We start from the raw sequence: 26,555 nt of genomic DNA, 5'->3' as shown, positions 1-26,555 counted from the left end.
GGTCTCCACACTGTCTGAGGTCTCCGGACTGTCTGAGGTCTCCGGACTGTCTGAGGTCTCCGGACTGTCTGAGGTCTCCGCACTGTCTGAGGTCTCCGGACTGTCTGAGGTCTCCGGACTGTCTGAGGTCTGCGGACTGTCTGAGGTCTCCGGACTGTCTGAGGTCTCCGCACTGTCTGAGGTCTCCGGACTGTCTGAGGTCTGCGGACTGTCTGAGGTCTCCGCACTGTCTGAGGTCTCCGGACTGTCTGAGGTCTGCGGACTGTCTGAGGTCTCCGCACTGTCTGAGGTCTCCGGACTGTCTGAGGTCTGCGGACTGTCTGAGGTCTGCGGACTGTCTGAGGTCTCCGCACTGTCTGAGGTCTCCGGACTGTCTGAGGTCTGCGGACTGTCTGAGGTCTCCGCACTGTCTGAGGTCTCCGGACTGTCTGAGGTCTCCGCACTGTCTGAGGTCTCCGCACTGTCTGAGGTCTCCGGACTGTCTGAGGTCTCCGGACTGTCTGAGGTCTCCGGACTGTCTGAGGTCTCCGGACTGTCTGAGGTCTCCGGACTGTCTGAGGTCTCTGCACTGTCTGAGGTCTCCGCACTGTCTGAGGTCTCCGGACTGTCTGAGGTCTGCGGACTGTCTGAGGTCTCCGCACTGTCTGAGGTCTCCGGACTGTCTGAGGTCTGCGGACTGTCTGAGGTCTCCGGACTGTCTGAACAAAGGGCCAGTTTACTGTCCTGGCGTCAGTGGCAGTGAACAATGCCCATCATTGATGTCAATGAGAGGAATAGTGCCCCCTTGTTAGTGTCTGTGAGAGGAATAGTGCCCCATCATTGGTGTCAGTCAGAGGTATAGTGCCCCATCATTGGTGTCAGTAAAAGGAATAGTGCCCCAACATTGGTGCCCGTTAGAGAAATAGTGCTCCATCATTGGTGTAAGTAGGAGGAATAGTACCCCTATTATTTGTGTCAGTGGGGGGAATAGTGCCCAATAATTGGTGTACTTGAGAAGAATAGTGCCCCATCATTGGTGTCAGTAGGAGGAATACTGCCCAATAATTGGTGTCCTTGAGAGGAATAGTGCCCCATCATTGGTGTCAGTAGGAGGAATAGTGCTCCAACATTGGTGTCCTTGAGAATAATAGTGCCCCAACATTGGTGCCCGTTAGTGAAATAGTGCCCCATCAATGATCTAAGAAAGAGGAATAGTGCCACAATATTGGTGTCCGTGAGAGGAATAGTACCCCATCATTGGTGCCCGTTAGCAAAATAGTGCCCCACCATTGATGTAAGTAAGAGGAATAGTACCCTATTATTGGTGTCAGTGGGAGGAATAGTGCCTCATTATTGGTGTCCATAAGAGGAAAAGTTACCCATCGTTGGTGTCAGTGAGAGGAATAGTGCCCAATAATTGGTGTCCTTGAGAAGAATAGTGCCCCATCGTTGATGTAAGTAAGAGGAATAGTGCCCCGTTATTGGTGTCAGCGAGAGGAATAGTGCCCCATTATTGGTGTTATTGGGAGAAATAGTGCCCCACCGATGGTGTTCATAAGAGGAATAGTGGCCCATCATTGGTAATTTGTAGTTGCTGACTTTTCATTCTTACTGTGGGTTATGCTGGTAGATTGATTGGCTCCCATCTAAATTGGCCCTAGTCAGGGCTGTCTTAATGAGAGGGCACACCTGGGCACTGCCTAGGAACCCCAACTGCATGGGGGGCCCCTGCACTTTCCCCAAAGCAGCTAGTCATTGAGCCCACGCTGCCTCGTAATTGGGGGCCCCATGGTGGCACTGAGAGTGATAGATACACAGGGGAGGCAGTCTGCCTCCTACCTACTTGATGTCTGTTTACCTGCACTGTCTCCATTGTAGGGGCCCCAGAGCATTACCTTGCCCAGGGGCCCATGATGCTATTAAGACGGCCCTGGCCCTAGTGTGTGTATTTATGATTGTGATACCTTCAGTTATAAGCTTCATGAGGGTAGAGACTGGGGGGTGAATGTGCGGAATGGAAAGCTCAGTGGCCCGGATTCAGAAAGAATTGCGCTCTATTTGCGGAGGCGCAGGGCAACGATTTTGCCCTGCGCCCCCGGAAATATTTTGCGCTGCCCTCGATTCACGGAGCAGTAGCTCCGTAAATTGCGAGGGCGCGCCGGCAAAATTGCCCGGCGTAAGCGCGCGCAATGTAAATGATCCCGCCGGGGGCGGGAATGATTTAAATTAGGCGCGCTCCCGCGCCGAGCGTAGAGCGCATGCTCCGTCGGGAAACTTTCCCGACGTGCATTGCGGCAAATGACGTCGCAAGGACGTCATTTGCTTCAAAGTGAACGTGAATGGCGTCCAGCACCATTCACGATTCACTTACGCAAACAACGTAAAATTCGAATGTCGCGACGCGGGAACGACGGGTATAGTTTAGCATTGGCTGCCCCTGCTATTAGAACGGGCAGCCTTACGCTAAACACGCCGTACGGAAACGACGTAACTTGCGTACGCAGGGGGCGCGCAACATTGTGAATCGGTGTTAGTATGCAATTTGCATACTATACGCTGACCACAATGGGAGCGCCCCCTAGCGGGCATCGCAAGAATGCAGCCTAAAATCTGCGTGGCATAAGAGCCTTATGCCACGCAGATTTTAGGCTGCAGTCGGCGTAACGAGTTCTCTGAATCAGGAGAACTCGTTACGCCGGTGCAAGTCAGCAATTGCGCTGCATAACTATGGTTACGCAGGCGCAATTGCTTACTGAATCTGGGTCTGTGCATTGCATAAATACCTGTAAGAAATTAAATAAACTTATCATGCGATCTTTGTACGTTTCTATGTTTTTGCTGATCTGCTTTAGTTATGTATTATGTATTAGTTGTGTATCCAAGAGAACTACAGGAGCAATCCCTTCCACAACTTCCGCCATTGCTTCTGTGTGACCCAGATGATGTATGGAATGATTCACCTCTGCCAGTTACAGGTTCAGTATACAAATTCCCTCTCTTATTTTTTACTGTATATGGATTGCATGCCACCAACAAACAGCAGATGAGATATATACTATATTGCCAAAAGTATTGGGACGCCTGCCTTTACACACTCATGACATCCCAGTCTTAGTCCATAGGGTTCAATATTGTGTCCCATCAGTGTCCCTACAGAGCAGGTGTCCCCATCAGTGTCCCATGGAGCAGGCGTCTTCATCAGTGTCCCTACAGAGCAGGTGTCCCCATCAGTGTCCCCACGGAGCAGGCATCCCCATCAGTGTCCCCACGGAGCAGGCGTCCCCATCAGTGTCCCCACAGAGAAGGCATCCCCATCAGTGTCCCATGGAGCAGGCGTGTCCCCATCAGTGTCCCCACAGAGAAGGCATCCCCATCAGTGTCCCCACGGAGCAGGCGTCCCCATCAGTGTCCCTACAGAGCAGGCGTCACCATCAGTGTCCCTACAGGGCAGGCGTCCCCATCAGTGTCCCTAAAGAGCAGGCGTCCCCATCAGTGTCCCTACAGAGCAGGCGTACCCATCAGTGTCCCCATGGAGCAGGCATCCCCATCAGTGTCCCCACGGAGCAGGCATCCCCATCAGTGTCCCCACAGAGAAGGCATCCCCATCAGTGTCCCATGGAGCAGGCGTGTCCCCATCAGTGTCCCCACAGAGCAGGCATCCCCATCAGTGTCCCATGGAGCAGGCGTGTCCCCATCAGTGTCCCCACAGAGAAGGCATCCCCATCAGTGTCCCCACGGAGCAGGCGTCCCCATCAGTGTCCCCACGGAGCAGGCGTCCCCATCAGTGTCCCCACGGAGCAGGCGTCCCCATCAGTGTCCCCACGGAGCAGGCGTCCCCATCAGTGTCCCTACGGAGCAGGTGTCCCCACGGAACAGGCATCCCCATCAGTGTCCCCACGGAACAGGCATCCCCATCAGTGTCCCCACGGAGCAGGCATCCCCATCAGTGTCCCCATGGAGCAGGCATCCCCATCAGTGTCCCAACGGAGCAGGCGTTCCCATCAGTGTCCCCAGAGCAGGCGTCCCCATCAGTGTCCCCACAGAGCAGGTGTCCCCATCTCTGACTACTACCATCTCTCCTTTTTCCTTGCTCTGTTCCTATGTCTCCTTCTCTGTCCCCATATACCATCTATTTCTCCGGTCTTTATGATGTACATGCGGCAGGCTTTAGAACCACAGAAGATACCGCCATGCCCACTCCTGTGCCTGCTGACCACTCCCCCTGGTCTCGCCCGGCTCCTCCCCTTCATCCCCTCATCTCACATGCTCCAGATTAGTTGCGATTTTCTTCATTGGACTGGAGGAATGTTTCTGCTACCGCACTTCTTGAGGACCCCCCAGCTTTAACGCCCCTCCAGGTGCCCTAAGGCGGCCACCTAAACTCCCTTCTGCTGGAGCCGGCCCTGTAATTGTGTATTGCACGTTCATTAAAGTAACAATTTCCCTTTCTCATTTAGGAGCGGATGACGCTTTTACAGTTGGGAGTCCTAATGACGGCCGCTGTGTGTCACGATCTGGACCACCCCGGGTACAACAATACGTGAGTTGTAGTTCTTTCCCTCCGGCTGAGATTATAGAAATATGAACACACCCTCGTTACTCCAAATAGATCAATAACTGTTTTGTAAATCTTGCCCACACAAGATACCAGATCAATGCCCACACGGAGCTGGCAATCCGCTATAACGATGTATCGCCCCTGGAGAACCATCACTGCGCCGTGGCGTTCCAAATCCTGGCGCAACCAGAAAATAACATCTTCTCCAACGTGTCCCCCGAAGCCTTCAAACAGATCCGACAGGTGAGGTATATAGCAGGAGCCTGAGGGGGGGTCTCGCTAAAAAGGATCTATCACATGTCCATGTATTCATTCAACTAGCTTGTCCCTATTTGGCAAAGGGACAAAGCAATTTCCTCTTCCGGTCACACAGTGTCAAGTGCCATCAGGAATTATGGGGCCCCTTACACAGCTTCAGGCATGGGTTCTGCCGCCTGAGATTGAGAAGCGGGGGGGGGGGGGCTATGCAATCATGTGCAGGTGAGAGCTACACAGTAATTGGGTCTGACTAAGACACAAACAGGCAGAGTAGGGGAGGCCCCATCCATTTAGGGCGCAGGGCGCCGCCCCCGTATCCATGCATCTGGCCCCCATGCAGAATGCCGGATACATGGATTTCAATGGGGGGGGGGGGGTTGAAGCATGTGATAGGCTTCAAAATAGGGTGGGCTCAGGACGCAGAGCACTGCAAACCGAGCCCACCCAGTTGTGTGTTACACTAGCAAATTATTATTTGCTTATGTCACACTGATCCTGACCGGTCACCCGATTGGCTGAAAGGACAGGCGATCTGATTGGATACCGAGGAGGCGGAGGGAGGAAATGCACGGTGGAACCCATAGTAGACAATCCCACCTTATTTTAGTATGAGGCTGTATAATATACTAATTTAATGTGAATGTAGGTCATGCCTTTAAAGCGGATCTTCACGCCCCCCCCCCCTTTTTTTTTTTTTTTTCAACCCCAACTTACCTGCAGGTCCTGCGCATTTAAGGTACTCACCTGCCCAGTGGATCCAGTGTTGTCCTGCTGAGATCTTCTTCTTTTCTGCACCCCCCTTGGTCCTGCGCTGTCATCGGCAAGCTGTCGGCTCTTTCAAGTTAAGCTGGTGGCTTCCCGAAGATGTGCCCGTCTGGCCCCTCCTCCTCATTTCCCAATGATATGCCTCCTGGGATATGTGACGTCCTATATCCCAGGAGGCAGAACGGGCAAAGTGCACATCATTTGCCTAGGTCAGGGGTGCCCAGCCAGTGGTCCGCGGAGCCTTCTGATGTGGCCCGCGACCTCCTGTTCTGGGATGGCGGGTTGGCAAGCCCAGATCATGGGTTGTCAATTAATCATCCCAGAGCCTTCTGGTGTGGCCCGGGACCTCCTGCTCTGGGATGGCTGGTTGGCAAGCCCGCATCATGGGTTGCCAATTAATCATCCCAGAGCCTTCTGGTGTGGCCCGGGACCTCCTGCTCTGGGATGGCGGGTTGGCAAGCCCACATAATGGTTTGCCATGGGTTAAGTTAATCTGGTGGCTTCCCGATTATGTGCCCTCCTGGTCCCCCCAATGAAGGACTATGCCTCCTGGGATATGTGACGCCCTATATCCCAGGAGGCAGAACAGGCAAAGTGCACATCATTCGCCTAGGTCATGTGGTCCACGGAGCCTTCTGATGTGGCCCACGACCTCCTGCTCTCGGATGGCCGGTTGGCGAGCCAAGATCAGAGGTTTGCCAATTAACCATCCCAGAGCCTTCTGGTGTGGCCCGGGACCTCCTGCTCTGGGAATGGAGAGTTGGCAAGCCCACATAATGGTTTGCCATGGGTTCAAGTTAAGCTGGTGGCTTCCCGATGATGTGCCCTCCTGGTCCCCCCAAAGAAGGACTATGCCTCCTGGGATATGTGACGCCCTATATCCCAGGAGGCAGAACGGGCAAAGTGCACATCATTCATGTCATGTGGTCCACGGAGCCTTCTGATGTGGCCCACGACCTCCTGCTCTGGGATGGCCGGTTGACGAGCCAAGATCATAGGTTGCCAATCTGCCATCCTAGAGCCGGGACCTCCTGCTCTGGGATGGCCGGTTGACGAGCCAAGATCATAGGTTGCCAATCTGCCATCCTAGAGCCTTCTGATGTGACCCGGGACCTCCTGCTCTGGGATGGTAAACCCAGATCATGGTTTGCCAATCCGCCATCCCGGGGTATCAGTGTTGTAAATGAAGCCGGCGGTAGAGGAAGCAAGCGGCTGGGGAGCAGAGCAGCATAAGGCGATGCTTTCTTTATAGCGCCAACTCCCGCCACAGGTGGAGGGATACGAAATTCACTCTGTCTGGGACAGCAACAGCCGGTGATACCTGAATGGGAAGAATTAGCAGACCAGAGCTTTATTATATGAAAAGAAATTGAAGGGAAAAAAAGAATGCCCAATTGTGCAGCGGAGGGGAGAAGGGGTGGATGGTAGGCAACATGTCATGTGTCAGGCAAAGATCCGCTTTAATACAAATCGGATAACTTTCTAACCTCTCATGCATTCCCTTCCTGGCAGGCAATCATCCGTCTGATTCTAGCAACAGACATGGCAAAACATGGAGATATTCTGGAGTCCTTTAAACAGACTGTGCCCAACTTTGACTTCTCCAATGAGGACCATGTGAAAACTGTGAGTTTTATGGAGATGCTGATTTTATTTTCACTGTGTCCCCGTCACTGTGTCCCCATCACTGTGCTCCTCCCGCCACTGTGTCCCCATCACTGTTCTCCTCCTGTCACTGTGTCCCCATCACTGTGCTCCCCCGTCACTGTGTCCCCATCACTGTGCTCCTCCTTTCACTGTGTCCCCATCACTGTGCTCCTCCTGTCACTGTGTCCCCATCACTGTGCTCCTCCTGTCACTGTGTCCCCATCACTGTACTCCCCCTGTCATTGTGTCCCCATCACTGTTCTCCTCCTGTCACTGTGTTCCCATCACTGTGCTCTTCCTGTCACTGTGTCCCCATCACTGTGCTCCCCCTGTCACCGTGTCCCCATAACTGTGCTCCCCCTTTTACCGTGTCCCCATCACTGTTCTCCCTGTCACTGTGTCCCCATCACTGTGCTCCTCCTGTCACTGTGTCCCCATCACTGTGCTCCCCTTGTCACTGTGTCCCCATCACTGTTCTCCCGTCACTGTGTCCCCATCACTGTTCTCCTCCCGTCACTGTGTCCACATCACTGTGCTCCTCCTTTCACTGTGTCCCTGTCACTGTGTCCCCATCACTGTGCTTCCCAGTCACTGTGTCCCCATCACTGTGCTCCTCCTGTCACTGTGTCCCCATCACTGTGCTCCCCCTGTCACTGTGTCCACATCACTGTGCTCCCCCGTCACTGTGTCCCCATCACTGTTCTCCCCCTGTCACTATGTCCACATCACTGTGCTCCTCCTTTCACTGTGTCCCCATCACTGTGCTCCCCTGTCAATGTGTCCCCATCACTGTTCTCCTCCTTTCACTGTGTCCCCATCACTGTGCTCCTCCTTCCACTGTGTCCCCATCACTGTGCTCCTCCCGCCACTGTGTCCCCATCACTGTACTCCTCCTGTCTATGCAAATGAGCCTGATACGCCGACTCCCGAACGAATTTGCGCCGCGTAGTCGTCGTTTACGTCGTTTTTATGTAAGCGTAAGGTTACCCCTGCTATATAAGGGGTAACCTTACGCCAGTCCGCCGTATGCCATGTTAAGTATCAGGGTCAGCGTCATCTTTTTCCGTCGGTTACGTCGTTTTACTAAGTCGTCCGCGAATACGACTTTACGTCAATGATGCTCACTTTGGCGTATCGGGTCAGCGTCATCTTTTTCCGTCGGTTACGTCGTTTTACTAAGTCGTCCGCGAATACGACTTTACGTCAATGACGCTCACTTTGGCGTCATTGACGTTTTCCGTCGTGAGCTGGAGCATGCGCACTGGGCTATTTTTCCGACCGGCGAATGCGCAGTTCGATTGGTGCGGGGGCGCGCTTAATTTGAATACAAGCCGCCCCCTTTGAATTACGCGGCCATATGCCGGGCCATTTACACTACCCTGCCGCAAATTACAGAGCAAGTGCTTGGAGAATACGGCACTTGCTCCAGAAAGTTGTGGCGGCGTAGTGTAAATGACATACGTTACGCCGCCGCAATTCTATGGGAATCTGGCCCACTGTGTCCCCATCACTGTGCTCCTCCTGTCACTGTGTCCCCATCACTGTACTCCCCCTGTCACTGTGTCCCCATCACTGTTCTCCTCCTGTCACTGTGTTCCCATCACTGTGCTCCCCCGTCACTGTGTCCCCATCACTGTGCTCCCCCGTCACTGTGTCCCCATCACTGTGCTCCCCTGTCACTTTGTCCCCATCACTGTGCTCCTCCTGTCACTTTGTCCCCATCACTGTGCTCCCCCTGTCACTGTGTCCCCATCACTGTGCTCCTCCTGTCACTGTGTCCCCATCACTGTGCTCCCCCGTCACTGTGTCCCCATCACTGTGCTCCCCTGTCACTGTGTCCCCATCACTGTGCTCCTTCTGTCACTGTGTCCCCATCGCTGTGCTCCCCTGTCACTGTGTCCCCATTACTGTGCTCCCCCTGTCACTGTGTCCCCATCACTGTGCTCCCCCTGTCACCGTGTCCCCATCACTGTGCTCCCCCTGTCACCGTGTCCCCATAACTGTGCTCCCTGTCACTGTGTCCCCATCACTGTGCTCCTCCTGTCACTGTGTCCCCATCACTGTGCTCCTCCTGTCACTGTTTTCCTATGACTGTGCTCCCCTGTCACTGTGTCCCCATTACTGTGCTCCCCCTGTCACTGTGTCCCCATCACTGTGCTCCCCCTGTCACCGTGTCCCCATCACTGTGCTCCCCCTGTCACCGTGTCCCCATAACTGTGCTCCCTGTCACTGTGTCCCCATCACTGTGCTCCTCCTGTCACTGTGTCCCCATCACTGTGCTCCCCTGTCACTGTTTTCCTATGACTGTGCTTCTCCTGTCACTGTGTCCCCTGTATGCAGATTTCTATGGGTCCCTCCTACAGTACAGGGGGGGCAGCTGCCAGGAGCCAGGAAGTGGGAGCTGGAGTCGTGGGGGGGCGGAGCTCGTAGGTGAAGCAGCCCTGCACAGAGGGAGTTGCATCTTGCTGAGCGCGGCTGCAGAGTGTGTCATTGGTTGCTTAGGACGCAAGATCTTGTCGGAAAATTTGAGAACCAGCTCCCAAATTTTGTTGTCGGAAATTCCGACAGAAGTCCGATGGAGCCTACACACGGTCGCAATTTCCGACCAAAAGCTCACATCGCGGCATAAGAGAAATTCCCAAAGCATGGCCTGTTGGGGGTACTTGAGGACAGGGTTGAGAACGGTGCTTGCATACTGAAGCTAGTGCAGGTTCTTAGACTGGTCAGTGTTGAAGGAAGCTGGCAGTAGAAGCAATCTTCTATGAAGGACCTTGTAAGGCAGGGGTGCCCAACCTTTTGAAGAGCGAGGGCCACTTAAGCGACTTGGTAACCGGTCGTGGGCCACAATGAGCAGAGCGGGTGGGTGGCATGTCCTTGTCTGCTCTGCATATGCAGAGCGGACACTGACACGGTCCACTCTACTTTTTAGCTATTGGAGGTAGGATGCAAGTTGGTTTATGTCTGCCACTACTTAGAGGTGAATTAAGGGTCCAATTAGTCAGACTTGAAGCCCAAGGCTGCTTTCACACTGATGCGCGGCGGTTTGCCCACACCGCGGGTGCAATGCAGTGTACCTTTTTGGCTTTCCTGCACTTTGCCATAGACTTCTATTATAGTCTGCAGGTTTGGTGCTCACCAAACTCGCAGATAATAAGTCTATGGCTCAGTGCAGGCGCACTGCTCTGCACCTTCGGATCAGTTTTAAAGCAGCCCAGTAACCACTGCGGAAAAGATAGATAGATAGATGGATATATTGATTTTTTAGTAATAAACTGACCTTTAATAACAGAGGTCGCGGGCCACATCAGAGGGCTCCGCGGGCCACATGTGGCCCCCGGGCCACTGGTTGAGCACCCCTGTTGTAAGGGTTGAAGCTGTTTAATCATGGAGGTCCTCTTACATTCCATGTCACTCTTTCCTCCCCTTCAGCTCCAGATGATGCTGATAAAATGCTGCGATATCTCCAATGAGGTGCGTCCATCGGAGGTGGCTGAGCCCTGGGTGGACTGTCTGCTGGAGGAGTACTTTATGCAGGTCAGTTCAATCAAGAAGCTGCACCAAGGACTCTGCATGCATCGGGAACTGGGCCATATCTGTGTAGCCGGATGTCACATCGTGTCACATGCAAAGACACAATCACAAATCTCCTTAACCACTTAAGGACCGCCTAACGCGATATACGTCGGCAGAATGGCACGGCTGGGCACAATCACGTACCTGTACGTGATTGTTAAATGCCCAGCCGTGGCTCGCGGGCGCGCGCCCGCGACCCGGTCCGAAGCTCCGTGACCGCGGGACTCGCGGACCCGATCGCCACTGGAGTCCCGTGATCGGTCCCCGGAGCTGAAGAACGGGGAGAGGTGTGTGTAAACACGGCTTCCCCGTTCTTCACTGTGGCGCTGTCATCAATCGTGTGTTCCCTTATATAGGGAATCACAATCAATGACGTCACACCTACAGCCACACCCCCCTACAGTTAGAAACACATATGAGGTCACACTTAACCCCTTCAGCGCCCCCTTGTGGTTAACTGCAATTGTCATTTTCACAATAAACAATGCATTTTTAATGCATTTTTTGCTGTGAAAATGACAATGGTCCCAAAATTGTGTCAAAATTGTCCGAAGTGTCCGCCATAATGTCGCAGTCACGAAAAAAATCGATGATCGCCGCCATTAGTAGCAAAAAAAAAAAAATTCATAAAAATGCAATAAAACTATCCCCTATTTTGTAAACGCTATAAATTGTGCGCAAACCAATCGATAAACGCTTATTGCGATTTTTTTTTTTACAAAAAATATGTAGAAGAATACGTATCAGCCTAAACTGAGGAAAAAAATAGTTTTTTTATATATTTTTGGGGGATATTTACTATAGCAAAAAGTAAAAAATATTGCATTTTTTTCAAAATTGTCGCTCTATTTTTGTTTATAGCGCAAAAAATAAAAACCGCAGAGGTGATCAAATACCACCAAAAGAAAGCTCTATTTGTGGGGGAAAAAAGGATGCCAATTTTGTTTGGGAGCTACGTCGCACGACCGCGCAATTGTCAGTTAAATCGACGCAGTGCTGAATCGCAAAAAGGGGCCTGGTCCTTTACCTGCATTTTGGTCCGGGTCTTAAGTGGTTAAAGGAAAACAATGTGGATAGAAATGGCGGATGGGGCAGCCTTGGGTGAAACATTACCTCCCCGCCGATTTTGACCAGTCTTTGTTGTTACCAAGCTAGAATCTTTTACAATTTTTCAAAGTATATGTATATGTATGCCAGGAGTCAGTCCACCATCCCGGGTGCTTATTATTTCTCTCATATTCTTGACTTTCTCCTCTCCTGTACCCTTTATTATTTTTTATTATCTACATTTTTTTTTTATTTTTCTCATTATTTTTTATCCTTTTTTTTTTGTTTACCGATAGGATAATCGCGAAGGCGATTTAACATATTTTTTTTTTCTAGGGTTACTCACTCATAACTCTATTATGGTTTCATGTCCTATTACATTCTAATAATTCCTTGACAAATAGTTGGATCAATACATCTTCTATTTTTTCTTACTTAGTTTATGTACTCACTTAATTTTCTGTGTGTATTTATTACCGTATTTATCGGCGTATACCGCACACGCTCGGCTCCACCCGCAGCCACGAGAGAGGAGCCGAACACACAGGAAATCCGGCTCCCCTCGGCTCGCGCCAATTCCAAAAAACGAACACCGCTGCAACCCCGGGCAAGGTGAGGATGGACTCACGGACACGCTGGACGGCGAAAGACACCTGGATGGAGGCCGCAGATGGACACCTCCAAAGCCGCAGACGGACCCCGCGCAAGGAAGCCGCAGACGGACACCCACAAGGCTGGACGGACCCCGCGCAAGGCCGCACGCGGACGCCGGACAAGGCCGCCAATGGACGCAGGGCAAAAATTTTAGTTTTCTTTTTTTTTCCTTTTTTTACCTTTCTAAGCTTGGGGTGCACGTTATACGCCGGCGCGCGGTATACCCCGATAAATACGGTAATTATAGGTTAACTGCATATATTGTATTGATTAAATGTGTTGTACTAGGTACTGCAAATGTAACCCATATATATATATAAATTTATGTATTTCAGTACATTTCCTTTTTTATTTTCTCCTCCCCCAAGTTATGTTCCCCTATTGAAATCTCAATAACAACATTTGACAAGAAAAAAAAAAAAAAAAGAAATGGCGGATGGGGAAAAAGTGAGCTCCTGCAAGTTGAAGTTGAAGATTGCAGAGGTCTCAGGAGCGACTCCATCCTCTCCTGATTCCAGAAAAAATTGGGGCGCTGTGTAAAAACACATAAAAACAGAATACAGTGATTTTCATAATTGGGTCATACGAGACACCGTGGCCGGGATTCAGAAGGAGGATACGACGGCGTATCTCCTGATACGCCGTCGTATCTCTGAGTTGCGACGGTCGGATCTATGCGGCTGATTCATAGAATCAGTTACGCATAGATATGCCTAAGATCCGACAGGTGTAAGTGACTTACACCGTCGGATCTTAGGCTGCAATCTCCCGCTGGCCGCTAGGTGGCGCTTCGTTTTTTGTACGCAACGAATATGCAAATGAGGAGTTCCGCCGATTCAGAAACGAACGCCCGCCCGTCGTTTTTTTTTTTACGTCGCTTGCGTTCGGCTTTTTCCGGCGTATAGTTACCCCTGCTATGTGAGGGGTATCCTATGTTAAGTATGGCCGTCGTTCCCGCGCCGAGTTTTGAATTTTTACGTCGTTTGCGTAAGTCGATTCAGAATACGGGCGGACGCAAGTTACGCTCACGCCGAAACCAATGACGTCCTAGCGACGTCATTTGGAGCAATGCACGCTGGGAAAAATCGCGGACGGCGCATGCGCTGTTGGATCGGCGCGGGGACGCGCCTGATTTAAATTGTAGACGCCCCCTAGCCACGGAATTTGAATTCCGCCGGGGGATTTACGATACGCCGCCGCAAGTTTTGAGGTAAGCGCTTTCTGAATACAGCACTAGCCTCAAAAACTTGCGCAGGCGGATCGTAAATCAGATAGATTACGCGGATCTAATGATCCGCTAATCTATCTGAATCTACCCCACTGTCATCGGGCATCAGATTTAGAATCAGTAGTATGATCTTTTTTTTTTCTTTTTTCAGAGCGATCGTGAAAAAATTGAGGGTCTTCCAGTCACGCCCTTTATGGACCGAGATAAAGTCACCAAACCCAAAGCCCAGATTGGGTTCATCAAGTTCGTGCTGCTCCCCTTGTTTGAGACGATTATGAAGGTATGCAAGAGAAGTGCGCCGATCAGATTAGGTGGATAAAACTGATTTCTTTCATATGATTGTCTAAATTCGTAATTCCCAACGAGGGTGCCACGGGCACAAACCCAACCTCACCCAAACCAACCTACCTGTGCTCCTATGTCTTTTCTGGAGCATAGGGAAGGTTGATTTGCATGAAGTCTTTTCTGGCTCTGATCAAATAAAAAAATGCGATGTTTGAAGGGAACAACAAGCACAACCTACTTGATGAAATTAACATCAGAACCCCCCAATAAAATGGCGGTTGTTGCAATACTTTACGTCACACCGTATTTGCGTAGCGGTCATACAAGCGCATTTTTTGGGGGAAAAATATTTTTTTTTTAATTAAAATTTAAGGCTACAGTAAGGTTAGCCCAATTTTTTTTATATTGTGAAAGATAATGTTACACCGAGTAAATTGATACCCAACATGTCACGCTTCAAAATTGCGTCCGCTCGTGGAATGGCGACAAACTTTTACCCTTAAAAATCTCCATAGGCGATGTTTAAAAAATTCTACAGGTTGCATGTTTTGAGTTACAGAGGAGGTCTAGGGCTAAAATTATTGCTCTCGCTCTACCAATCGCGGCGATACCTCACATGTGTGGTTTGAACACCGTTTACATATGCGGGCGCTGCTCACGTATGCGTTCGCTTCTGCGCGTGAGCTCGTCGGGACGGGGCGCGTTTTCTGGCTCCTAACTTTTTTAGCTGGCTCCTAGATTCCAAGCAAATTTGTCAACCCCTGATATATATATTAATAAATAATGCCTGGGAGTTCTTTACACTTGTCTTATTTTTTAATTATATTTTTTCCAAAAAAAAAGGTGCGCTTGTAAGACCAATGCGCAAATACGGTGTGATAGAAAGTATTGTAACGACCGCCATTTTATTCTCTCGGGTGTTAGAAAAAAAATGATTTTAACTTGTAAACACAGGGCTGGATTCAGATACATTGCAGTATCTGTCGGCGCGACGTAACGTATCTCAGATACGGTACGCCGCCGTAACGTATCTCAGATACGGTACGCCGCCGTAACTTAGGGCGCAAGTTCCGTATGCAGAAAGAACTTGCGCCCTTAGTTACGGCAGCGTAGCGTATGTTTGTTGGCGTAAGCCCGCCTAATTCAAATGTGGATGCTGTGGGTGTGTTTTATGTAAATTCACTGTGACCCCACGTATTTGCCGTATTTTACGAACGGCGCATGCGTCGTTCGTGAAAAAAATCCCAGTGCGCATGCTCGAAATTACGCCGCAAGTCGTCATTGCTTTAGACGTGAACGTAACTTACGTACAGCCCTATTCTCGACGCGGGAACGACGTCCATACTTAACATTGGCTACGCCTCATATGGCAGGGGTAACTTTACGCCGGAAAAAGCCTAACGTAAACGACGTAAAAAAATGCGCCGGCTGGACGTACGTTTCTGAATCGGCGTATCAACCTAATTAGCATATTCATTGCGTAACTATACGGAAGCGCCACCTAGCGGCCAGCGTAAATATGCAGCCTAAGATACGACGGTGTAAGACACTTACGCCGGTCGGATCTTAGGGATATCTATGCGTAACTGATTCTCTGAATCAGGCGCATAGATACGACGCCGCACACTCAGAGATACGCCGTCGTATCTCCTTTCTGAATCTGGCCCACGGAATTTAAAAAATAGGCCCAGCCCTTTAAGTGGTTAAAGAGAAAAAAAGTATAGTATATTTCATGAGTTTAATTATATACCCTCCAGTTATTTTTGATGCGACACTTGTATAAATGTTTGCTGTTCCATGTTTTTATTAGGATACTAAATATATAGATTTGTACATTAACCACCAGAGGGAGCACTTTATTTGACCCAGCCTCATTCCTGTTCTGTCATTACACACTACAACCATATGTCGCTTTTTTTTGGCAGCTTTTCCCACCCATAGAAGAGGTGATGGTGCGCCCTCTGCAGGAAGCCAGGGATCACTATGAGGATCTCATGCAGCTGGAGGAAGCAATGGCAGAAGTGAGTCCTTCATTGTATGATCACCATATTTGTTTTATATGTGGTTACCTAGGTGCCTTGCCTCGGTACTTGTACGTCATTCCGTGCAATAGGTAGCTGGTGCATGTGCGGCCGCCAGAGGCGTGCACGTGCTGATTGGCCAGAGGGGGAGCCAATCAGTGGGTCCAGGGGACGGGATTTCCGCCGGGACCCGCCGATCGTACCCCAAGAGAGACAGAACGGCGATCTACCTATAACGCAGATCGCCATGCTAATAGAGGTAAACATAGAGATCTTGGCCCGGATTCACGTAGATGCGCATAACTTTGTGCGGGCGAAACGTATCGTATTTATGTTACCCCTCCGCAACTTTTACAGGCAAGTGCCGTATTCTCAAAAGAAAGTTGCGGCGGCGTAGCGTAAATAGGCCGGCGTAAGCCCCGCCTAATTCAAATTGTGAAGAGGTGGGCGTGTGTTATGTAAAATAACCATGACCCGACGTGATTGACGTTTTTTACGAACGGCGCATGCGCCGTCCGTGGAATATCCCAGTGTGCATTGCTCCAAAGTACGCCGCAAGGACGTATTGGTTTCGTATTGGTTTTACGTCCAGCCCCATTCACGGATGACTTACGCAAACGACGTACAATATTCAAAATTCGACGCGGGAACGACGTCCATACTTAACATTGGTACGCCGCATGTACGCCTCATATAGCAGGGGTAACTTTACGCCGGGAAAAGCCTAACGTAAACGGCGTATCTGTACTGCGTCGGCCGGGCGTACGTTTGTGAATTCGCGTATCTAGCTGATTTACATATTTCTAGGCGTGAATCAGCGTACACGCCCCTAGCGGCCAGCGTAAATATGCAGTTAAGATCCGACGGCGTAACAGACTTACGCCGGTCGGATCTAATAGAAATCTATGCGTAACTGATTCTAAGAATCAGGCGCATAGATACGACCGGCCGAAATCAGAGATACGACGGCGTATCTCCTTTGTGAATCTGGGCCCTTGTGTATCTGCTAAGCAGGAACACAGATCTCTGTGTTCTCCCAGTCAGTCCCTCCCCCACACAGTTAGAAACCACCCCCCAGGGACACATTTAACCCTTTGATCGCCCCTGATGTTATCCCCTTTCCTGCCCGTGTCATTAGTACAGTAACAGTGCATATTTTTTAGCACCGATTATTGTAGTAATGTTACTGGTTCCCAAAAAAGTTTCAAAAATGTCAGTTAGGTGTCTGATTTGTCCACCGCGATGTCGCAGTCCCGTTAAAAATCGCCACTAGTAAACAAACAAAAAAAAAAAATGCCATAAACATATCCCATAGTTTGTAGGTGCTATAACTTTTGCACAAACCAATATACGCTTATTGGAATTTTTTTTTTGTCTGCCACAATGTCGCTGTCGCGCTAAAAATCGCAGATTCCTGCCATTACTAGTAAGAAAATAAAAATTAAACAAAATTCCATAAATATATCCAATAGTGTGTAGGCACTTTGGGCCAGATTCTCAGTCAGCGGCATATCTTTGCCCAGGCGTAACTTATCCGATTTACGTTACGCCTCCGCAACTTAGAGGGGCAAGTGCTGCATTCTCAAAGCACTTGCTCCGTAAGTTGCGGCGGCGTAGCGTAAATCGGCCGGCGTAAGCCCGCCTAATTCAAATTTGGATCAGGGGGGCGTGTTTTATGTAAAACTACCGTGACCTGACGTAATTGACGTTTTTGCCGTCCGTGGAATTTCCCAGTGTGCATTGCTCCAAAGTACGCCGCAAGGACGTCATTGGTTTCGACGTGAACGTAAATGACATCCAGCCCCATTCACGGACGACTTACGCAAACGACGTAACTTTGAAATATATATGCATGTGAGTGGATAATTTTTTTTTTTGGTGGGGGAGTGGATCTTGGGTGGGATTTCCCACACTTTTTTCCACAGGACTTGACCCCTGATACTGAATATTCATTGAATTTAATGTGTGGCCCTTTGGTGACGCAGAGGACCGCACTTCCGGCCTCCCATGTTGAGGAAGTTGACCACCACTGTTCTAATCCTTCCTTGCTAAATCCAAAACTAAAAATAAAGAAAAAAAAATGCAAAAAACAAACAAAAAGGTGTTAAAACAATGAACCAATTTCTAGCAGAAGGAGCTCCTACTCCTTAAAGTTCTGATTCCTTGCTTTCTATAAAACGAACACTAGATGGCACCATTAGCTTTGTTTTCACACTGTGCACACTACTAGGCAATGCTGATCAACAAAATAGCCCCTATGTAATAACCACTTCATCTCCGGAAAGGTTTTACCCCCCACCCCTTCCTTTATGATTACGGCATTTTTTGTTATTTAGCACTGCACCACTTTAACCACTTCGGCCCCGGAAGGTTTTACCCCCTTAATCACCAGGCCATTTTTTGCGATACGGCACTGCGTTACTGTAACTGACAATTGCGCGGTCCTGAGATGTTGCACCCAAACAAACAACATTTATCTCCCTTTATCCCCCCACAAATAGAGCTTTATTTTGGTGGTTTTAATTTTTTGCGCTACAAACAAAAAAAGACCGACCATTTTGAAAAAAAAAAAGTTTTACTTTTTGCTATAAAACCTATCCAATAAAAATACCAAAAAAAAAAATCGAATTTCTTCATCAATTTAGGCCAATATGTATTCTGCTACATATTTATAGTAAGAACATAAATAAAAAAAATCCCAATAAGCGTACATTGATTGGTTTGCGCAAAAGTTAAAGGCCCAGATTCACAGAGAGCAAGGCACACATTACGCCGCCGTATGCTACGCCAACACAGCGCAGAGAGGCAAGCATTGAATTCAGCAAGCCAGTGCTCCCAACGCTGCGCCAGTGTGGCGTGGGTTACGAAGGCGTACGCCGGCGTAGGTGGAAGTGGGCGTGACCCATGCAAATGAGGCGTGACCCAATGCAAATGATAGGCCGAGCGCCAGACAGGTACGTATCACGAACTGCGCATGCGCACACCCCCCCGTGCCTGCCTACAATTACGCCGGCACAACTGCCTAAGCTACGCCGGATCACTGCGTACGCCGTGAACATAACGTATGCCCAGCCAGACACACGTCCAACGCACAATACGCCGGCTTGTGTTCCCTGGTGCAGACCTGTGCATGTGTGTTGCCAGGTTGCACCTCCTTTATGGGGAATAACGCTACGCCGGACGTACAACTTACGCGCATCTTGCGTAGCCTGCGTCGGGCGCACGCACGTTCGTGAATCGGCGTATTTCCCTCATTTGCATGTTTGAATGGCTAATCAATGGGAGCAGTACCATGCGCCCAGCCCATATGTGCGCCCACCCTACGCCGGCGTGTGCAAGATACGTCGGCGGCGTAAAGCCTGTTTTTAGGCGCATATTAGTTTGTGGGTCTGGCGCACAGATACGACGGCGCACATTTGCACTTACGTCGGCGTAACTTGTTATACGTCGGCATAAGTGCTTTGTGAATCTGGGCCATAGGGTCTACAAACTATGGAATATTTTTATGTTTTTTTTTTTTACTAGTAATGGCGGTGACCGGTGATTTTTAGCGGGACTGCGACATTGCGGCAGGCAAATCGCACACCTAACTGACACTTTTTTTTGGCAACCAGTGACACTAATACAGTGATCAGTGCTAAAAAATATGCACTGTCACTGTACTAATGACAGTGGCTGAGAAGGAGTTAACACCAGGGGCGATCAAAGGGTTAAATGTGTCCCTAGGAGGTGCTTTCTTACTGTGTGGGGGATGGACTCACTGTATGAACAGAGAGATCCGTGTTCCTGCTTAGGGAGGATTTGTATGGGGGGGGGGGGGGGGGGAGAATTTATGCTTAGAGGGTAAGAATGTAGATTAGTCTCAATTTTTATTTTGGGGAGGGTTTGCTGACACATAATGTTCATACATCTTGTTGGGGGGGGGGGGGGGGGTAGTTGGCATGGTCGCCCTGGGCTCTAGGTGACCTTGTCCCGGCAGTGAGTGGAGAGATCCCCCCCCGCTGGGCAGGCGGATCCGCTGGACGGGGTCCTCCTCGTCTGAAAGGGGTCTAAGGGTCTCGGAAACTCAATGATTTCATGTAATCTTTCAGCACAGACCGGAAAACGAGCGCAAGTGAGCGCAGAATGCAGCGCCGTGCCCATCGCTCAATAAACCAGCATGGCCGCTATATAACTTTGACTATCTTCATGGCAAATATCCTTTTTTTTCCCTATAAATGGTCTGGGAAGAAGTGAGGTTCTCCGTGGGAAACGCGGCGGTCACATTGGTAATTGCCCATGGAGGTTCCCCATGAAAGTCCCCCATGGAGGTTCCCCATGGAAGTCCCCCTTGGAGGTCCCTCATGGAAGTCCCCCGTGGAAGTCCCCCTTGGAGGTCCCTCATGGAAGTCCCCCGTGGAAGTCCCCCATGGAGGTTCCCCATGGAAGTCCCCCATGGAGATTCCCCATGAAAGTCCCTCATGGAGGTTCCCCATGGAAGTCCCCCATGGAGGTTCCCCATGAAAGTCCCCCATGGAGGTTCCCCATGGAAGTCCCCCTTGGAGGTCCCTCATGGAAGTCCCCCGTGGAAGTCCCCCTTGGAGGTCCCTCATGGAAGTCCCCCGTGGAAGTCCCCCATGGAGGTTCCCCATGGAAGTCCCCCATGGAGATTCCCCATGAAAGTCCCTCATGGAGGTTCCCCATGGAAGTCCCCCATGGAGGTTCCCCATGGAAGTTCCCCATGGAAGTCCCCCATGGAGGTTCCCCATGGAGGTTCCACATGAAAGTCCCCCATGGAGGTTCCCCATGAAAGTCCCCCATGAAGGTTCCCCATGGAAGTTCCCCATGAAAGTCCCCCATGGAGGTTCCCCATGGAAGTCCCCCATGGAGGTTCCCCATGGAGGTTCCACATGAAAGTCCCCCATGGAAGTTCCCCATGAAAGTCCCCCATGGAGGTCCCCCATGGAAGTTCCCCATGAAAGTCCCCCATGGAGGTTCCCCATGGAAGTCCCCCATGGAGGTTCCCCATGAAAGTCCCCCATGGAAGTTCCCCATGAAAGTCCCCCATGGAGGTCCCCCATGGAAGTCCCCCATAAAAGACCCCCATGGAAGTCCCCCATGGAAGTTCCCCATGGAGGTCCCCCATAGAAGTCCCCCATGGAAGTCCCCCATGATAGTCCCCCATGGAAGTCCCCCATGATAGTCCCCCATGGAAGTCCCCCATGATAGTCCCCCATGGAAGTCCCCCATGGAAGTCCCCCATGATAGTCCCCCATGGAAGTCCCCCATGGAAGTCCCCCATGGAAGTCCCCCATGAAAAGCGGATCAGACCATTCTCTGAATAATCGTTTCTCTCCGCAGGTCCAGCAGAGGAAGACGGAGGCGCTGTCCAGCGCAGGCGGGAGAAGGAAGCGGAGTTCGGAGACGGCCTAGCCGCGCGTCTAATTCCCATTTTTGTTTTTCCACGTGTAATAAGAGACTGCAAACCTGGCTGGCGAAAGGCGCGGCGGAGTCATCGCCCCCCCTCCCCCCCCCGCCGGGAACGGTAGGAGCGAGTGGATGATTAATATAACTTCGCTACGACCTCTTCCAGCCGTCCTGCGAGGATTGGCACCGAGGCTGTTTTCTTAAACACGTCACTTTCAGCGTCTCCGTCCTTCGCCAGCGGGGCGTGCCTTAAAACAGCAGGGGGGGGGGGACGTCTTGGGTAACTCGGGATTTTGAGTGGGTGGGGGGGGAGGGGATACACTGGGAGTCATTAAAAAAGGATTAGGCCGTTCAACGCCTAAACGCCGGGTTACAATAACAGCGCCGGGGCGGTAATAGATCATCGCTTTTACTGAATGAAAGCTCAGCTTTTTCATGTGTGCGTACGGCGCCTTCCCCCCAACAATGCGCCATTCCCGGAGATTTCATTACCCAACAGCTGGAGAAGGACCCTTCGTCTCACGCAAGCTACGGAACAACGCACGCCGCAATTTCCCGTCTTCTGATTACTAATAAAACTTTATAAAGTTCTGTTTTCTTGTCGTTTTTTTTTTTGGAATGGCGAACTTCAGCGAGATTTGTGTTTTTTGAGCCAATCAGAATGTGATCGTTTTACAGCCGAAATCCGGGCAAAGATGAGCAGCACGGGGTCAACTGCTTATTTTTGTGTAGGGGGTTGGAGAAGGGAGATATACTAACAGTGAGGGGGGGGGGGAAAGTACCGTATTTATCGGGGTATAGCGCACTCCCGCGTATAGCGCGCACCCCTAAAGTTGCCCCCATTCCTGTGGAAAAAAATAGTTTTTTGTATTTACAGTTTTGGTGTCTTGCGCGGCGTCCATCGGCGAATCCAGCGTCCGTCTGCGGCTTCAGGTGTCCTCTTCGTCAGGTCCGGCGTCCTCGCGTCCTCCCCGCTCGTTTCCCGCGCCGAGTTTTGAATACTGCGCCAGCATATACCGAGCGCATTACACTCGGGCAGGCTCGGCAACTGTCGCGCTCACGTCCTGTACATCCAGGACGTGACCGCGGAAGAAGCCGAGACTGGCCGACTATACCCGAGTGTACTGCGCTCGGTATATGTCGGCGCAGTATTCAAAACTTGGCGCGGGAAAGCGGGTATCGGCGTATATCGCACACCCACAATTTTGCCCTGGTTTTCAGGGCAAAAAAGTGTGCGATATACGCCGATAAATACGGTATTTGATCCCCTTCTGATTTTGTACGTTTGCCCACCGAAAAAAACCTGCAATCCTGGCAGTAAAACAGAGCTCCCCCATGATCCAGAAGTGGACTGTTCCTGACGTCCTCATGTCCACAGCAGGTCTATGGGCTTGATGATGTCAGGAACAGTCTACCGCAAAAAACTGCTAGACTGCGGGGGGGGGGGGGGGGGGGGGGGATCGGAGAATTAGGTACAGTGAGGGGAAAAAGGGATTTAATCCCCTTCTGATTTTTGTACGTTTCCCAACCGACAAAGAAACGATCAGTCTATAAATTTTATTGGTAGGTTTATTTTAACAATGAGAGACAGAAAAACAACAAAAATATCCAGAAAACCGCATTTTAACGAGTGAAATAATGGGCACCCCTGAACTCTGCACACTGTATATAGTGCACCCCTGAACTCTGCACTCTGTATGCAAAGCATCTCTGAACTCTGCACACTGTATGTAGAGTATCCCTGAACCATGCATTCTGTGTGTAATCCCCCCCCCTCCCCTGAGCTCTGCATTCTGTATGCAGTACACCCCTGAACTCTGTATTCTGTGTGTAACCCTCCCGAACTCTGCACTCTGTATGCAGCGCACCCCCAAACTCTACACACTGTATGCAGCGCACCCCTGAACTCTGCACACTGTATGCAGCGCACCCTTGAACTCTGCACACTGTATACAGCACACCCCTGAACTCTGCACACTGTATGTAGTGCACCCCTGAACTCTGCACTGTGTATACAGGGCACCCCTGAACTCTACACTCTGTATGCAGCACACCCCTGAACTCTGCACACTCTGCACACTGTATGTAGCGCATACCTGAGCTCTGCATTCTGTGTGTAACCCCCCCTCCCACTGAGCTCTGCACACTGGGGTGGATTCAAGAAGCAATTGCGCCTGTGTAACCATAGGTTACACAGCGCAATTGCTTACTTGCCCCGGTGTAACGAATGCTCCTGATTCAGGAACCTCGTTACGCCGACTGCAGCCTAAGATCTGCGCGGCATAAGGCTCTTATGCCACGCATATCTTAGGCTGCATTCTTGCGATGGCCGCTAGGTGGCGTTCCCGTTGTGCTCAGCGTATAGTATGCAAATTGCATACTAACACCGATTCACAACGTTGCGCGAGCCCTGCGTACGCAATTTACGTCGTTTCCGTACGGCGTTTTTTGCGTAAGGCTGCCCCTGCTATTAGCAGGGGCAGCCAATGTTACGTATACCCGTCGTTCCCGCGTCGCGAAATTTGAATTTTACGTACTTTGCGTAAGTGATTCGTGAATGGCGCTGGATGCCATTCACTTTGAAGCAAATGACGTCCTTGCGACGTCATTTGCCGCAATGCACGTCGGGAAAGTTTCCCGACGGAGCATGCGCTTTACGATCGGCGCGGGAACGCGCCTAATTTAAATGATTCCCGCCCCCTACGGGGGCATTTAAATTGCGCGCGCAATTTACGGAGCTTCTGCTCCGTGAATCGAGGGCAGCGCAAGAAAATTGCGGGGGCGCAGGGCAAAATCGTTGCCCTGCGCCTCCGTAATAAATGCGCAAATCTAGCTGAATCCGGGCCATTGTATGTAGCGCACCCCTGAACTCTGTACATAATGCACTCCTGGTATTTAATACCCCTTTAAGACCCTCCCTCTGTTAGTGAAATTTGACCACACCCACTATTTGATGCGGTGTGGAGGTGGGTTTGTGGTGGGGGGGTCATGGATTACTTCCTGCACCTATTTTCTGAGAAAAAATCCCTGGTAATAACAACTGATTCTACAACATATTGGCCCAGATTCAAGAAGCACTTGCGCCCGCGCAACCATAGTTGCGCGGCGCAAGTGCTTACTTGCTCCGGTGTAACGAGTGCTCCTGATTCAGGAACCTCGTTACACCGAATGCAGCCTAGGATGTGACAGACATAAGCCTCCTTATGCCTTCACATCCCAGGCTGCATTCTTGCGTTGGCCGCTAGGGGGCGCGGCCATTGTGATCGGCGTATAGTATGCAAATTGCATACTACCACCGATTCACAAAAGTTGCGCGGGCCCTGCGTACGCAAGGTACGGAGTTTCCGTACGGCGCCTTTAGCATAAGGCTGCTCCTGCTAATAGCAGGCGCAGCCAATGCTAAAGTATAGCTGCGCCTCCCGCCCGTGAAATTTAAATTTCACGTCGTTTACGTAAGTGAACCGTGAATGGCGCTGGACGCCATTCACGTTCACTTAGAAGCAAATGATGTCCTTGCGACGTCATTTGCCGCAATGCACGTCGGGAAAGTTTCCCGACGGAGCATGCGCTGTTCGCTCCGCGCGGGAGCGCGCCTAATTTAAATGATTCCCGCCCCCGGCGGGATCATTTACATTAGGTAGCCTTGCGCCCGGCTGTTTAGCATATTGCCCGCGCAATTTACGGAGCAACTGCTCCGTGAATCGCGGGCAAAGCGCAATATTTGCGTGGGCGCAGAGAAAAAAATTTGCTCTTTGCCCACGCAAATATTGCGCGATTCTACCTGAATCTGGGCCAATGTTGGCTGTAACCCATAGCAACAAACTGACATTTTTCCTGCACAGATTTGGAAATGAAAGCGGGGATCTGATTGGCTCCAGTGTGGTCATCTCATCTGCACAAAGTCCCAGACTGTAAAATGAAGAGAGAAAAAAAAATGCAAATAAAATTCAGGAAAGGCTTCAGCTACATAAAATCTGAGAAACAATAGGAAAGGCGGAAATATAATGTAAAGCAGGAAGAGTAGAAGCGAGGAGCGTTCCTATGTCTGGACAATAAGAAAACACAGCGATACGTTACGCCATGCGACTCCAGTCCGCGCCAGACATGGATCAGTGCCACCGGCCCCGGCTCTCTGTTGTTCTTCAGCCTCTCTGAAGGTTAAATCAATAATGCCGCTTCCTCCATAGACGGAGCCCGGGCCGGTCCGGGTGCTAATTAACTACAATGCCGTTCTTAAGACTCCGCCAAGAAAGTCAACGCAAAGCCAGCGACTTTCAAGAGCTCTACACAGGGGAACGCCAGCCAAGGAGTTATCTGGCCATACAATGGTCAAATATTTTACTCATTCAGCCTGCAAATTCCTCCATTCACGCTAACAGCATACAGCGCCTTGAAAAAGTATTCATACCCCTTGAGCTTTTCCACATTTCGTCATGTCACAGCCAAAAACGTAAATGTATTTTATTGGGGTTTTATGTGATAGACCAACACAAAGGCCCAGATTCTCGTATCTGGGCGTAAAACTGCAGCGGCGTAACGTATGTCATTTACGTTACGCCGCCGCAAGTTTTACAGGCAAGTGCTTTATTCACAAAGAACTTACCTGTAAAGTTGCGGCGGCGTAGCGTAAATCCCCCGGCGCAAGCCCGCCTAATTCAAATGATCCGGGTAGGGGGCGTGGATCATTTAAATTAGGCGCGTTCCCGCGCCGAACGTGCTGTGCATGCGCCGTCCGTAAAATATCCCAGTGTGCATTGCTCCAAATGATGTCGCAAGGACTTCATTGGTTTCGACGTGAACGTAAATGGCAAGCCGCAAATCTAACGTAAACGTCTTAACTTCACTGCGTCGACCACACGTACGTTCGGGAATTCGCGTATTTTGCTAATTTGCATACTCGACGTGGAAAACGACGTCGGCGACACCTAGCGGCGAAAAAAAAGAATTGCATTTAAGATCTGACAGCGTAAGAGCCTTACGCCTGTCGGATCAAATGGTTATCTATGCGTAACTGATTCTAAGAATCAGTCGCATAGATACGACGGCTCGGATTAGGACTTACGACAGCGCACATTGCGTTGCGCCGTCGTAAGCCCTTTGAGAATCTGGGCCGTAGTGTCACATAATTGTGAAG

At 50.5% G+C, this 26,555-nt stretch overlaps 1 protein-coding gene across 1 annotated transcript in view; it reads left to right on the top strand.

The window, feature by feature from the left end:
• The window catches only part of LOC120915707 (high affinity cGMP-specific 3',5'-cyclic phosphodiesterase 9A-like), a 63,654-nt gene extending 41,951 nt beyond the window's left edge, over nucleotides 1–21,703 (top strand). The window contains exons 10-17 of the mRNA XM_040326444.1: nucleotides 2,850–2,954; nucleotides 4,437–4,519; nucleotides 4,624–4,780; nucleotides 7,073–7,186; nucleotides 10,637–10,741; nucleotides 13,861–13,989; nucleotides 15,920–16,015; nucleotides 21,356–21,703. Of these exons, the coding sequence (XP_040182378.1) occupies nucleotides 2,850–2,954; nucleotides 4,437–4,519; nucleotides 4,624–4,780; nucleotides 7,073–7,186; nucleotides 10,637–10,741; nucleotides 13,861–13,989; nucleotides 15,920–16,015; nucleotides 21,356–21,427 (861 nt within the window). The 3' untranslated portion in view covers nucleotides 21,428–21,703. The remainder of the gene's footprint in view (nucleotides 1–2,849; nucleotides 2,955–4,436; nucleotides 4,520–4,623; nucleotides 4,781–7,072; nucleotides 7,187–10,636; nucleotides 10,742–13,860; nucleotides 13,990–15,919; nucleotides 16,016–21,355) is intronic.
• The last annotated feature ends 4,852 nt before the right edge of the window (nucleotides 21,704–26,555 follow it).

The sequence above is a fragment of the Rana temporaria genome, chromosome 10, assembly GCF_905171775.1.
Source record: "Rana temporaria chromosome 10, aRanTem1.1, whole genome shotgun sequence".
NCBI lineage: Eukaryota > Metazoa > Chordata > Amphibia > Anura > Ranidae > Rana > Rana temporaria.
This window is presented reverse-complemented; position numbering and strand designations above follow the sequence as displayed.